Source organism: Hyla sarda, chromosome 8, assembly GCF_029499605.1.
Source record: "Hyla sarda isolate aHylSar1 chromosome 8, aHylSar1.hap1, whole genome shotgun sequence".
In the NCBI taxonomy this organism is placed as follows: domain Eukaryota; kingdom Metazoa; phylum Chordata; class Amphibia; order Anura; family Hylidae; genus Hyla; species Hyla sarda.
Window position 1 is genome coordinate 43,202,571 of NC_079196.1, and position 15,938 is coordinate 43,218,508.

At 41.1% G+C, this 15,938-nt stretch overlaps 1 protein-coding gene across 6 annotated transcripts in view; it reads right to left on the reverse strand.

The window, feature by feature from the left end:
* Nucleotides 1–15,938, reverse strand: part of LOC130283938 (prolyl endopeptidase FAP-like) — a 156,645-nt gene that overhangs the window by 106,118 nt on the left and 34,589 nt on the right. For 2 of the 6 annotated variants that reach the window (XR_008846882.1, XM_056533719.1), the window contains exons 2-3: nucleotides 7,738–7,836; nucleotides 1,727–1,821 (exon numbers count right to left, since the gene is read on the reverse strand). Coding sequence is in view for 4 of the 6 variants with exons in the window: in XM_056533719.1 (XP_056389694.1) it covers nucleotides 1,727–1,821; nucleotides 7,738–7,836 (194 nt within the window). In the remaining 2 variants the exon portion in view is untranslated. Of the gene's footprint in view, nucleotides 1–159; nucleotides 202–519; nucleotides 576–1,726; nucleotides 1,822–7,737; nucleotides 7,837–14,487; nucleotides 14,688–15,938 lie in introns of those variants that run through there. The other 4 variants (XM_056533721.1, XM_056533720.1, XM_056533722.1 and 1 more) reach the window with 4 other exon arrangements.

The window sequence follows — 15,938 nt, forward strand, 5'->3', positions numbered from 1 at the left end:
ATATGAGATAGATAGATAGATAGATAGATATGAGACAGATCAATAGATAAAGAAACAAAAATAAAATATTTGCTTAAATGTATTCATATTGGTAGATAGACAGACAAATATGAAATAGATAGATAGATAAAAAAAAAAAAGAGAGAAAGAGCAGCACACCATAAAAGTAGCGTGGAGGTGGGTGCAACACAGTGGGCGACCCCGGTCACGGATCTCCAGACATCGAGTAGAGAGAAGAACACTGCAGAACTCCAGAGTATAGTAAAACACTTGTGAGGATATTTATTCCATCATAGATACTGAAGGCCACGTTTTAGCTGCTAACATGCAGCCTTTCTCAAGCAGTTTACACAGTGTACACGTGAAGGTATAAATATGGTGGATAATATCAGACGATCGAAGGTGTAATAAAATGCATCCAGAGAACATAGACATTACATTCTGAATACAATAGTGTTACAGTGAAGATCAAGTGAACAAACAAAGAATAAAGTGAAAAAAAATTATATCAAAACTTACAGGCGGGCGCCTCGTGACTCATTAATGCGTGGCGCCGGCATAGTAGACGCGTGCACACGCCGGTGGGTCCAGATGTAAGCGATGATGTCACATTATCCACCACATTTATATATCCACATGTACACTGTGTAAACTGCTTGAGAAAGGCTGCATGATAGCATCAGAAACATGGCCTTCTGCATCTATGATGGAATAAATATCTTCACAAGTGTTTTACTATACTCTGGAGTGCTGCAGTGTTCTCTCTACTAGATAGATATGAGATAGATAGATAGATAGATAGATAGAAGATAGATATGAGATGGATAGATATGAGATAGATAGATAGAAGATAGATATGAGATAGATAGACATGAGATAGATAGATAGATAGATAGATATGAGATAGATAGATATGAGATGGATAGATATGAGATAGATAGATAGAAGATAGATATGAGATAGATAGACATGAGATAGATAGATAGATAGAGAGATACAAAAATATAGAAGCAGCACACCACAGGTAGAGTTCAAAAGAACGGTGAATTTATTCCATGATGTGAGAGACTACGTTTCTCCAGCCTCACGCTGGCTTTCTCAAGTGCAGCGTGAGGCTGGAGAAACGTAGTCTCTCACATCATGGAATAAATTCACCGTTCTTTTGAACTCTACCTGTGGTGTGCTGCTTCTATATTTTTGTATGCATTGAGGAACCAGTGGACCGAGGTTCAGAACATGCAGGCACCCCGATTTCTTTCTTTTTTTCTTGACATTTCCGGAGGTGCTGTTCTTATTGGATATTTAGATAGAGAGATAGATATGAGATAGATATGAGATAGATAGATATGAGATAGATAGATATGATAAAGATAGATATGATATAGATAGATAGATATGAGATAGATAGATAGATAGATATGAGATAGATATGAGATAGATAGATATGAGATAGATAGATATGATATAGATAGATAGATATGACATAGACAGAGATAGATAAATAGATAGATAGATAGATATGAGATAGATAGATATGAGATAGATAGATATGAGATAGATAGATAGATATGAGATAGATAGATATGAGATAGATAGATAGATAGATAGATATGAGATAGATAGATAGATAGATAGATATGAGATAGATATGAGATAGATAGATCAATAGATTTAAGATAAATTCAGTAAAGCAATGTAGCCTGTTTACTCCTTTGTGTATACTTACAAATGTTGTATTTTTTAAAATAGTGGATGTCCTACCCGTGTCCATATTATAAACTAGGACATTTCCATCTTCAGTTTTGTGAACATATTCATTGTCTGCAGGAAACAAAAATCATTCAGATCACATATGGAGTATTGTGTCGATTTAGGACACCTGTATATAAGAAAGACATGGCCGAACTGGAGAGGGTGCAGAGGAGGGCGACAAAGGTGATTAAAGAAATGGAAGGATGACAGGACCAAGAGCAGTCATCAAGCTCGGATCATTTTTTTTTTTAAGAGAAACATGAATTTGTGTTAAGAGAATTACATTACAGCAAGCCCATGGAATAGACAACAATGGACTGGAGATGTCCCATGAATGGGAATTTATTTTTTTTATTTGTTAATTTTGTGTCAGGTTTCTTAAGACCTTTTTACACAAGCCGATCTGGGGAACGTTTCCAGGAAAATAATATATATATATTTTTTTGTTTCACCGCAGATTTTGTTTAAAAAAAGTCATTACAAAGTGTAAATGATGATGCAAAAAAAACAAGCCCTTTTATGGGTCTGTAGGTTCAAAATTGAAAGTGTTATGATTTCTAGAAGAGGAGGAGGAAATAACGAAAGTGTAAAAATTAAAATTGGCCTGGCCCTTAAAGGAGTACTCCGTTGTAAGACTTTTTTTTTCTTCAAATCAACTGGTGCCAGAAAGTTAAACATATTTTTTATTTATTTCTATTAAAAACTCTTAATCTTTCCAGTACTTACCAGCTGCTGTATACTACAGAGGAAGTTGTGTAGTCCTTTTCAGTCTGACCACAGTGCTCTCTGCTGACACCTCTGTCCATGTCAGGAACTGTACAGAGCAGGAGAGGTTTTCTATGGGGATTTGCTTCTACTCTGGACAGTTCCTGACGCCTGTGGTCAGACTGGATAGTATTCAACAGCTGATAAATACTGGAAGGATAAAGATTTTTTTTAATAGAAGTACTTTACAAATCTGTTTAACTTTCTGGAGCCAGTTTATTTGAAAAAATAGTTTTCCACTCTAGTACCCCTTTAAGGCTAAAAATGGCTTGGTCCTTAGGGGGTTAACGGGTTAAAAACAGTGGCACAACAGACACTATGATGGATCCCATTATAATTTAATAGAGTCCAATGGTGCCCTTCGTGTGATGCATCACAGAAAAGAAAGTGTCATGTCGCTTCTTCATGCGGAATCAGCATGGCAACCATAGTGGGTAGCCATATTTGGCCTTTACATGGGGCTAATCCCTAAATCGGTGGCATATAAAAGTAGAAATTTGCAGTGGATTTTTCTGACACATATTTCATTTTAGCTAAGCCGATACTATCCAATCTCTCAAACTGTTAGAAATATTTAATAAATGAATAAAAAATCCATGTACCTAGGAAAACAGGGTAAATGAATAGAGTATAATCATGTATCTAGCCACAGGGCCCTGTGAAATCTATATAGAAATCTATATTTAAATGACCAACAGTTCACTGAAAATGCAAGTAACAAACAATACATATATGTATCAACAGCTATGTTGGAGTTCATTCCCTTAAATGGGCACTGTCACCAACTTAATTTTTTTATATGTTGTAGTACTTACGTACTTCAACATATCTCTAATATACTTTTATTATTATTATTTTTTTATTAAAATGGTTTAATTTACATTTGAAAACCGGCCACTAGGGGTCTCCCTCCTAGTGGCCGGCTGCAGCCTGGCGTGACATCACGCCTGAAAAAGGACCGATGCGGCCGGGCATCGGTCCTTTTTCATGCAGCCTGCGCTCGCTCCCTGCCTGTCAAACTAATAGTTTATCTACACAACTCCCAGCATGCCCTGACAGCCAATAGATGTCAGGGCAAGCTGGGAGTTGTAGTGGTGAAACAGCTGGAGGCACCCTGTGTAGATGAACTAAGGGCGGAAGTCCCCCCCAGCAGGCATCAGTGACGTGGTGCCTGCTGGGGAAGTCTGCCTGCTAGTGAGCACACTGCCAGGCAGACAAAAGGCATTTTTAATATAGTAAAAAGAAAAATTAAAAGCAGGGAGGGGGTTAGGGATAGATTGGCAATAGGCAGGGACAGAAACAAAAATAGGATGATGGGAGCTACTCTTTAAACTACAAGTGTGAGGTAATTTTTCTTCCTCCCACACATCAGCGACCCCACACATTAAAACACACATTCAATGCAATAGACCAGTGTTTTCTAAACAGGGTGCCTCCAGCTGTTGCAAACCTTCAATTCACTGCAGAATAATCTACCTCCCATCTAGCTGTCGCTTCCCCCAGGGAAAACCTGAGACCACAATCATTTTGTTTGCTGCTAAAAATAAATATTGGGGCAAAAGTCAAAGAAGAATTGCGAGACCACGATGAAACACAGGTACGGACACTATATTATGAACTACAATAACATCACAGCCCCTGTGGCATAGTCAGATAAAAAATAATAATGGAATAACCCTTTAAAGAGTTGGAAGCACTGACTACAACTCCCAGCATATCCTAACAGCCACAAGATAGAAATCACTGTCCTAAAGGATATATACAATAGGAAGGCAAACAAAAACAAGGACTGTAACCAACACAGAGAGAAACTACAGTGACCCCCCCCCCCCCCCGACCTACCATGGCCCCGACATACGATCATTTCAACATACGATGGCCTCTCAGAGGCCATCGCATGTTGAAGGCAGCATCAACATACGATGCTTTTGTATGTCGGGGCCATCGCATAAACGGCTATCCGACAGTGCAGACTGCTTCAGCTGCCACCGGATAGCCGTTTACGGTGCCCTGTGTGGTCCGCTGACGATCACTTACCTGTCCTCGGGGCTCCGGCGCGTAATCTTTGGGATCCCCTGCATCGTCGGTGCTCTCCATCCTCGTCATCACGTCACTGCGCACGCCGTCCCGTCATCCAATAGGAGCATTGTGCATAGCGATCTGATGGCGGCGACGGAAAGTGGGGATGCCGGGGAAGCAGAGGCCTTGCCGGAGCATCGGGGACACCCCGAGGACGCGGCGACAGCGATGGAAGGCGACATCCCGGGCAGCGGTGACGAGCGGTGATGGTCCGGAGTGGCGTGGACACGTGAGTATAAACTCTAATACCAGTGGTCTGCAACCTGCGGACCTCCAAATATTGCAAAACTACAACTCCCAGCATGCCCGGACAGCCGTTGGCTGTCCAGGCATGCTGGGTGTTGTAGTTTTGCAACATCTGGAGGTCCACAAGTTGTAGACCACTGTCCTACACTTTACATTGCACGGATCCCTCAACATACGATGGTTTCAACAAACGATGGTTCATTTGGAACGGATTACCATTGTATGTTGAGGGACCACTGTATAATGGAAATGTTTTCATCTTTCTTTGTTTCATTTCCCTCCTGGTTTTGGTTGAAAATTCGGACCAAAATCCTCTGTGTGAATACGGCAGTGTGTGTTTATCATATCTAATCTGTAAATGTAAAATGTAAACGGAAATGTCTAATGTTTCGTAGAAAATCTCAAATCTATGTGTCCCAAATGTATGCGAGGGGGGGAGCGCTCCCGAATGATTCCCATTACTTTGTAAAGGTTTGGTTGGAATAACAATGTTTATCATCGGCCTAAAGAACAGATGTAAATTCTCACTTTGGTTTCATGCCAGAGAAATAACCACATGTACTAACTGCCCCGAAACATATGTATTGACTTAGGAAACGTCTGTAATATAGATTAAGAAGTATAATAAGTATTTAGAGGGAAACTTTTAGAAGGACATGTTCATCTATTTATTAGCACCTAGTTTATCAGACTGAACATCTGGTAATGGCAGAAATCCACAAACAGAAATCTGAACATAATCCAGGTTTATAAAAGAGAGTTTCTATTCTAAACGATATCAATCTCTGGTATCATCCTTCTTCTTTTTATATGTATACGTGATAAATGATTAATAAATGTGACAGAGATAGATAAAGATAGCCAGATAGACAGACAGACCGACAGATAGATAGATAGATAGATATGAGAGAGAGATAGATAGATAGATAGATAGATATGAGATAGATAGATATGATATACAGATAGATATGATATACAGATAGATAGATAGGTAAATAGATAGATAGATATGATAGATAGATACATAGATATGAGAGAGAGAGATAGATAGATAGATAGATATGAGATAGATTGATAGATAGATATGAGATAGATATGATATACAGATAGACAGATAGATATGATAGATAGATGATAGATAGATAGATAGATAGATAGATAGATAGATAGATAGATAGATCGATAGATAAATAGATAGATACTGTAAGATAGATAGATAGATAGGAGATAGATAGATGATAGATAGATTGATCGATAGATAGATAAATAGATAGATACTGTAAGATAGATAGATAGATAGAAAGATATGATAGATAGATGGATAAATAGATAGATACTGTAAGATAGATAGCTAGATATGATAGATAGATATGGCAAAATAGATGCAGCACACCGTCAGCTTGAATCATCATGAAAAATGTATTCCATGATGTATCACAGACGTTTCACCAGCCTCACGCGGGCTTTCTCAAGTGAGAGGCAGTGTGAGGCTGGTGAAACGTCTGTGATACATCATGGAATACATTTTTCATGATGATTCAAGCTGACGGTGTGCTGCATCTATTTTGCCATATGAAAATTGTGGACCGTGGTTTCAGAAATGCGTGCACCCATCCATATTTTTCTTCTTTTACTTGATGTGCTGTTTCTATTTGGATTATATTATAGATAGATGGATAGGAGATAGATAAATAGAAAGATATGAGATAGACAGATAGATAGATATATAGAAATGAAGAAAGCAAACTCCAGCTCAGCTCAGGTAAATGCGGCTTTATTCACATCAACGAGGCAACAGGTACAGAGAGGAAGTGACGCGTTTCGGCCAGGTGCTGGCCTTAGTCGTACAATGATTACATTATTGTAATCATTGTACGACTAAGGCCAGCACCTGGCCGAAACGCGTCACTTCCTCTCTGTACCTGTTGCCTCGTTGATGTGAATAAAGCCGCATTTACCTGAGCTGAGCTGGAGTTTGCTTTCTTCATTTCTATTGTTCTGGGTGAGGTCCACACCCTCTCCTTGCTTGGGATCCAGACCAGGGATAGAGCCGGAAACTTTCTCTACTTTCACAGATAGATATATAGATATGAGATAGATAGATAGATAGATAGACAGACAGACAGATAGATAGATATGAGATAGATAGAGATAGATAGATATGAGATAGATAGATAGATAGATAGATAAGAGATAGATAGATAGATAGATAGAAAGATAGATAGATAGATACATTAAAGAAGGGAAGCAGCACCCAAAAAAAAAACACAAAATTCGGTGCTCGCAGATCCAGACCCTGGTCAGTGGTCCATATGTAGATAAAAATTTGTATAAATCTGCAGCACACAGACCTGTGTGCTGCGGATTTATACAAATTTTTAGACAGATAGATAGATATGAGATAGATGTGATATAGATAGATAGATATAAGATAGATAGATAGATATGAGATAGATGTGATATAGATAGATAGATATAAGATAGATAGATAGATATGAGAGAGATAGATAGATATGAGAGAGAGAGATAGATAGATAGATAGATAGATATGAGATAGATGTGAGATAGATAGATAGATACAAAGGAAAAGACCGCAGCACACATGTAGATTCCATAAAGTGCAGTGTTTATTGTGTCCTCACATCTTATGTTGTGAGGACACAATAAACACTGCACTTTATGGAATCTACATGTGTGCTGCGGTCTTTTCCTTTGGATTTATGTTGGATTCCGTGACCGGGAACCCGATGACGGCGTGCACCTTATACTTCGGTCTTCTGGGCGGTTGTGCTGCTTATTAGGATTTCTAGATAGATAGATAGATAGATAGATAGATAGATAGATAGATGATAGATAGATAGATAGATTTTGATATAAGAAAATAATATTTCTTACGTGAAATCCATGTGTGATAATATTGCTGGGTGTAGAATGAACTGTTGAACACATCTTCAAATGTAAAGGTGCGGAGGCCATCTCCTCTCCTCGCAGAACCTAAAATAGATTTCAGTCAAACTCATTAGCTATAGCTTTCTTAAAGAAAGTTTTTAATTTTGTTGTATTTAGTCTTGTAAGTGCCAAGAATAACTATTGGACGTTTTACCACAGTTCTTTCATCCTTTTTGTTTCAAAACCCCCGATACCTCCAGTGTCCAAACCTTCAAAATATATCTGTCAACCACTGTTTATAGCGTAATCATAGGCATGCGCAGCTTATTGCATTAGGGTGTGCACCCTAAAGCACAAACTCACGCCCCGCGTGTGCATGCATATATATATATATATATATATATATATATATATATATACACATACACACAGTTAGTATAGTTCCCCACATTAGGTGCAGTACAGTTCCCCACATTAGGTGCAGTATAGTTCTCCCACATTAGGTGCAGTACAGTTCCCCCACATTAGGAGCAGTATAGTTCCCCCACATTAGGTGCAGTATAGCCTCCCCCACATTAGGTGCAGTATAGTTCTCCCACATTAGGAGCAGTACAGTTCCCCCACATTAGGTGCAGTATAGTTCCCCCACATTAGGTGCAGTATAGTTCTCCACATTAGGTGCAGTATAGTTCCCCCACATTAGGTGCAGTATAGCTCCCCACATTAGATGCAGTATAGTTCTCCCACATTAGGTAAAGTATAGTTCTCCCACATTAGGTGCAGTACAGTCCCCCCACATTAGGAGCAGTATAGTTCCCCCACATTAGGTGCAGTATAGCTCCCCACATTAGGTGCAGTATAGTTCTCCCACATTAGGTGAAGTATAGTTCCCCACATTAGGTGCAGTATAAGTTCCCCCACATTAGGTGCAGTATAAGTCCCCCCACATTAGGTGCAGTACAGTTCCCCACATTAGGTTGGAAGTATAAGTCCCCGCACATTAGGTTGGCAGTACAGTTCCCCCACATTAGGTTAGCAGTACAGCTCCCCCACATTAGGTTAGCAGTACAGTTCCCCCACATTAGGTTGGCAGTACAGTTCCCCCACATTAGGTTGGCAGTACAGTTCCCCCACATTAGGTGCCACCTAATGTGGGGGAACTGTACTGCACCTAATGTGGGGGAACTATACTGCACCTAATGAAGGGAAACTGTACTGCACCTAATGTGGGGGAACTGTAGTGCACCTAATGTGGGGGAACTGTACTGCACCTAATGCGGAGGAACTGTACTGCACCAGTACAGTTCACCCACATTAGGTGTAGTATAGTTCCCCACATTAGGTGCAGTATAGGTTCCCCACATTAGGTGCAGTATAGTTCCCCACATTAGGTGCAGTATAGTTCCCCACATTAGGTGCAGTATACAGTAGTTCCCCACATTAGGTGCAGTACAGTCCCCCCACATTAGGTGCAATACAGTCCCCCCACATTAGGTGCAGTATAGTCCCCCACATTAGGTGCAGTATAGTTTTCTCCACATTAGGTGCAGTATATCTCTCCACATTAGGAGCAGTACAGTTCCCCCACATTAGGTGCAGTATAGCTCCCCACATTAGGTGCAGTATAGTTCCCCCCACATTAGGTGCAGTATAGTCCCCCACATTAGGTGCAGTATAGTTTTCTCCACATTAGGTGCAGTATATCTCTCCACATTAGGTGCAGTACAGTTCCCCCACATTAGGTGCAGTATAGTTTCCCCACATTAGGCGCAGTATAGTCCCCCACATTAGATGCAGTATAGTTTTCTCCACCTTAGGTGTAGTATATCTCTCCACATTAGGTGCAGTACAGTTCCCCCTATATTAGGTGCAGTATAGTTTCCCCCCCACATTAGGTGCAGTATATCTCTCCACATTAGGTGTGCAGTACAGTCCCCCCACATTAGGTGCAGTATAGTTCCCCCACATTAGGTGCAGTATAGCTCCCCAGATTAGGTGCAGTATAGTTTTCTCCACATTAGGTGCAGTATAGTTTTCTCCACATTAGGTGCAGTATATCTCTCCACATTAGGTGCAGTATAGTTCCCCCCACATTAGGTGCAGTATAGCTCCCCACATTAGGCGCAGTATAATTTTCTCCACATTAAGTGCAGTATAGTTCCCCACATTAGGTGCAGTATAGCTCCCCACATTAGGTGCAGTATAGTTCCCCCACATTAGGTGCAGTACAGTTCCCCCACATTAGGTGCAGTACAGTTCCCCCACATTAGGTGCAGTATAGCTCCCCACATTAGGTGCAGTATAGTTCCCCCACATTAGGTGCAGTATATTTCCCCCACATTAGGTGCAGTATAGCTCCCCACATTAGGTGCAGTATAGCTCTCCACATTAGGTGCAGTATATTTCCCCCACATTAGGTGCAGTATAGCTCTCCACATTAGGTTGGCAGTATAGCTGCCTCATATTAGGTTCAGTATAGTTCCCCCACATTAGGTGCAGTATATTTCCCCCACATTAGGTGCAGTATAGCTCTCCACATTAGGTTGGCAGTATAGCTGCCTCACATTAGGTTCAGTATAGTTCCCCCACATTAGGCGCAGTATAGTTCCCCCACATTAGATGCAGTATAGTTCTCCACATTAGGTGCAGTATAGTTCCCCCCACATTAGGTGCAGTATAGTTCCCCCACATTAGGTGCAGTACAGTTCCCCCACATTAGGTGCAGTATAGCTCCCCACATTAGGTGCAGTATAGTTCCCCCACATTAGGTGCAGTATATTTCCCCCACATTAGGTGCAGTATAGCTCCCCACATTAGGTGCAGTATATCTCTCCACATTAGGTGCAGTATATTTCCCCCACATTAGGTGCAGTATAGCTCTCCACATTAGGTTTGCAGTATAGCTGCCTCACATTAGGTTCAGTATAGTTCTCCCACATTAGATGCAGTATAGTTCCCCCCATTAGGTGCAGTATAGTTCCCCCCACATTAGGTGCAGTATAGTTCCCCCACATTAGGTGCAGTACAGTTCCCCCACATTAGGTGCAGTATAGCTCCCCACATTAGGTGCAGTATATTTCCCCCACATTAGGTGCAGTATAGCTCTCCACATTAGGTTGGCAGTATAGCTGCCTCATATTAGGTTCAGTATAGTTCCCCCACATTAGGTGCAGTATATTTCCCCCACATTAGGTGCAGTATAGCTCTCCACATTAGGTTGGCAGTATAGCTGCCTCACATTAGGTTCAGTATAGTTCCCCCACATTAGGCGCAGTATAGTTCCCCCACATTAGATGCAGTATAGTTCTCCACATTAGGTGCAGTATAGTTCCCCCCACATTAGGTGCAGTATAGTTCCCCCACATTAGGTGCAGTACAGTTCCCCCACATTAGGTGCAGTATAGCTCCCCACATTAGGTGCAGTATAGTTCCCCCACATTAGGTGCAGTATATTTCCCCCACATTAGGTGCAGTATAGCTCCCCACATTAGGTGCAGTATATCTCTCCACATTAGGTGCAGTATATTTCCCCCACATTAGGTGCAGTATAGCTCTCCACATTAGGTTTGCAGTATAGCTGCCTCACATTAGGTTCAGTATAGTTCCCCCACATTAGATGCAGTATAGTTCCCCACATTAGGTGCAGTATAGTTCCCCCCACATTAGGTGCAGTATAGTTCCCCCACATTAGGTGCAGTACAGTTCCCCCACATTAGGTGCAGTATAGCTCCCCACATTAGGTGCAGTATAGTTCCCCCACATTAGGTGCAGTATATTTCCCCCACATTAGGTGCAGTTTAGCTCCCCACATTAGGTGCAGTATATCTCTCCACATTAGGTGCAGTATATTTCCCCCACATTAGGTGCAGTATAGCTCTCCACATTAGGTTTGCAGTATAGCTGCCTCACATTAGGTTCAGTATAGTTCCCCCACATTAGGTGCAGTATAGTTCCCCACATTAGATGCAGTATAGTTCCCCACATTAGGTGCAGTATAGTTCCCCCCACATTAGGTGCAGTATAGTTCCCCCACATTAGGTGCAGTATAGTTCCCCCACATTAGGCGCAGTATAGTTCCCCCACATTAGGTGCAGTATAGTTCCCCCACATTAGGTGAAGTATAGTTCCCCCACATTAGGTGCAGTATATTCCCCACAGACATACAGCCTTCAGCCATATACAGTGTATGGCTAGAAGCTGTATGTCTGTATACTGCCCCACTTCAGTGTTCCGACCACCGGTCCTCCGGTCCGGGGTCACGATCTACTGCTATGGCCTATAGACCATAGCAGTAGGTCCCGGGACTGGAGGACCTGTAGTTGGAAGACTGAAGACGACGTGCTGCCAGCTCGTGTTGGTCACTTACCATTCCGGCCGGCGCGCGCATCGTCTTCCTTGAATCTCAGCGCCTCCGTTGCTATGGGCGCACGCACAGGACGTCAATGACGTCCCTGCGTGCGCTACTTCCCGGCGGCCCCTGTGTTTTTAAAGTTAACGCGGGGGCCGCTGTAGAAAGGTAACCGGGACATGGTTGTGTCCCGAAATGATCTTTCGGGACACAGGGATGTCCCGAATGTGACGGGGGGGGGGGGGGGGGGGGCTGCTCAGTGGTGGCCTCGGATGCCCCCCTGGGCTTGATTAGGGTGTGCCTGGGCACACCCGGCACACCCCGTGCGCACGCCTATGAGCGTAATCAGTTTTAGCTTATGATACTGTCTCTTGGAAAGATTTACTTTTATGTAACTTATGTGGAAGCTATTTTCTCAGTTTATGTCAGAATCAGAGAAGAGCAAAGTTTTAAATAGTTTGGTTGTGTTGGTTTGGCAAACTCTGGCAAAAAATAATGGTTCTCACTAAACCGATTCTGTCCAAACCAGTAGTGTCCGAACCTGTCCAATTATGGGTGTATAGCTCTGTCATAGAGACCTAAAAGCCTGTATAATTGTTAGGTCACCTAGGAGTGCATCTAAGGACTTCTAAACAGTTTTTACGGCAAAGTTTGTTTTTATATTGAAAGTTACAGCAACATGTACGGCATATCTGTAAAGGGATGGTACCCTGTGCTTACTAACAGCTTAGAAAAAAAACACCCTGCACTCCCTTTTTGGAGTTGTGTTGGGTTTGTGTTTATGTGCACATAGAGGTATCGGAAAAAGGTCCAAATATTATCCCTTTTTGGGAGTAGCAACAGGTTTTGTGCCTGGAAAGTGAAAAAGCTCCTAATCCTATCTGTGTTGTTCACTGCTTACTGTCCCTCACAGAGGTCTTCACCTTTCACCTGCTGTCTCTAAAATGTCTGCTGAAGCTATGTGCATAGGCTTTTATAGTGAAACGGACATCCCCCCTCTACTGCCTCTTGATTGGCTGGGAGAGCTGTTAAAAAAGCATTATGGGATTTTATGAGGTCATGTGATCCTTCCTTTCTAACATGTGGCTGGTGTTATTATAGCAGGTTCTGCCAAACTGCCCCAAGTTGAACCAAACTTTTAGCAACGTTCTGACCGAACTTCTAAGGGTTCAGTTCGCTCATGTCTAGTCAGAAATGGTCTAAAGCAGTGTTTCTCAATCGTGGTCCTCAAGTTCCCCAACAGGTCATATTTTCAGGATTTCCTTAATCTTTCACAAGTGATTTAACTGTGGTGATGCCTGATTCACTGACCATAATTATATCACCTGTAAAAGACTAAGGGAATCCAGAAAACATGTCCTGTTGGGGGGTCTTGAGGACTGTGCTTCAGAAACACTGATCTAAAGGCTGGAGCTATAGTAAGGATTTTGTCTAAAACTATCCATACACACTGTAATTTCCAAAAACTTTGCACATGTCATGCAGACATGTCAAAAGTTTTGATCCGTGAAGGTCCAGGTATTGAGACTCCCACCAATTTTTAGAATGAGCGGGGATGACCACTGAGCTGAGTGCTATTTCTCCCATCATCTCCTTGCATGCTGAAGAAGTGCTTATAGACTTTCTATACAGTAGTGAAGAGACAGTGAAGAGAAACAGCACTCCTTGTTCATTCAAGCAATTTTACGGGAGTCTCAGCACCTGAACCCCCAATGATTTCCTAGCATTTACTACAGGATCAGTTAACCATCTAATGTGTACGGGGGCCTCCTTGACAGCAAAAGTTGAGGAAGAGAATGGTTAAAAGGAACATGTCATCAGAAAATGACTAGTTGTAAAAATCAGGTTTTTATGATAACCATATTTTTTAAGAATTTTTGGTGATGTTTTTTCTAATTTTTCAATTTTCCTAATTATATTTTACAATAATCCTGAAATCTTGAAGTTTCCATTCTGGCCACTAGGGCTAAAACTGAGCTAAGACTTCCTGTTCGGTACTGATTATTTTCTGATTATGTTCGGTACTGATTATTTTGTAGTAATGCCTTTCTTCTTAAAGGTGTATTCCAGCGCAAAATAATGTATCCCCTGTCCAAAGGATAGGGGATAAGTTATAGATAGTGGCGGGTCCGAGTGCTGGGACCGCCCGGGATCTCCTGGACGGGGCCGCGGCAGTCTGCAGGAAGTGAAGCTTTGTCCCCAGCAGAAAGCCGCGGCAGACACGCCCGCTCCATGTATCTCTATGGGGTACATGGAGGGGGGCGTGTGGGCCGCCGCATCATGCGGGGACGGAACATCCCTTTCCAGCATACTGCTTCGGATAGGGGATAAGTTGTATTGCACTAAAGATCTCCTTTAAAATAGACATGGAGTAAAGAGAAAGGTGACACCAGTAGAGAGATACACACAATAGCAAACCCTTCAACGTGTCCCGTCACTACTATTACCACAGTTGGGCTAGCTTCAAACTGCCGTTGTGACCTGGAAGTACACTGGCCATTGTAAAATGACAGGAGTATAGCGGGAGAAAAATTAGTGCATGCTCCGTCTTTTTCTCCCACTACACTCCTCTAAAACAACGAACCCTATTATAATCAATGGGATCCATCGGGCCCCGGCGGTGCTTGTTGTGACCTCTCCGGATAACAGTTGTTAAAGGCCTTAAAAAAAAAAAAGAGACCCATTACGGGCAGTGAGAAAGTAGCCTTATCCTGTTTATGATAAATTTGAGAACAAAGTGTTGGGATCTTTTGCTTTCAACAATATCTTATGTCAATATGCTGGGAAACAATAACTAAATAACCAAATAACTAACTACAAATACGTATCTCTCGGCCTTACCTAACCCAATCTCTAGCCCCCTTTCCATTGAACAAAAATATTAATGTAATAAAAACATATTTAAAAAAAATAAAATAAAAAATAAAAAACAAGTAATACTATGAAAATATAATGTTAATCATTATTATTATATTTTTTTTTTGATCGTCTCTCCTATCACCTTAACATTTCAAAACATTTCAATTAAGAATTTCAAATAAATAAAAATAAAAAAATTATAAAATATTATAAATTTCAGACAGGAGAGAAAATAAAAATAGAAATAGACTGGGAATTTATTTTGTGAAGCGTTTCATCCTCCAGACAACAATTTAGGAACATAATGTATCAGATTATACATGTACAGAACAAGTGAAGCAGAACATGGACATATTTTTTTTTCTTTCCGCCTGAGCGTCTTCAGTACAGACACCATTACAAACTTGTATGACTTTTCCAGAGTTCAATCTCTGTTCTTAAGAAGAAAAAAAAATCCAAGGAAAATAATCTTCAGTATCAGGCCTCCATTCTCGGGTATCATCTCAGACTAACACCAATGGAAATAATGTTATATCTGGCATTTGTTCAATTTTACTATTAGTGGCAATTAATTAAATGTTCCATATTGCTCTTTTTCATGTGACTGTCCGTCAGTAAAGGTGGTGAAAAGGCCCATCTGTTAACCATCAGAAAGTGAAATATTAGGGTTGGCTATGTAAAAAAAAATGATGCTATAAAATGAAGGCACTGGCCATCTGGGTGGCAGGAGTTTTATTCTTGTCAACTGCATATGGAACATGTATTCATCCACAGACATAAAAACAGAAAAACATACAGATAAACTTGTTTATGCTCAAAAATAAAACCGTTATTTATTTGAAAGAGATGTGAATAATTTCATTTCATTTAAATGTGCACTGTCAGATTCAAAAACTTTTTACATGTTGAACATCTTGGCAAAACATTAACCTTTGTTATATACTTCATAAGAAAATGTTATTTCCTTTTTATAGAAATCACGGATTATGAAAAAAAAAAA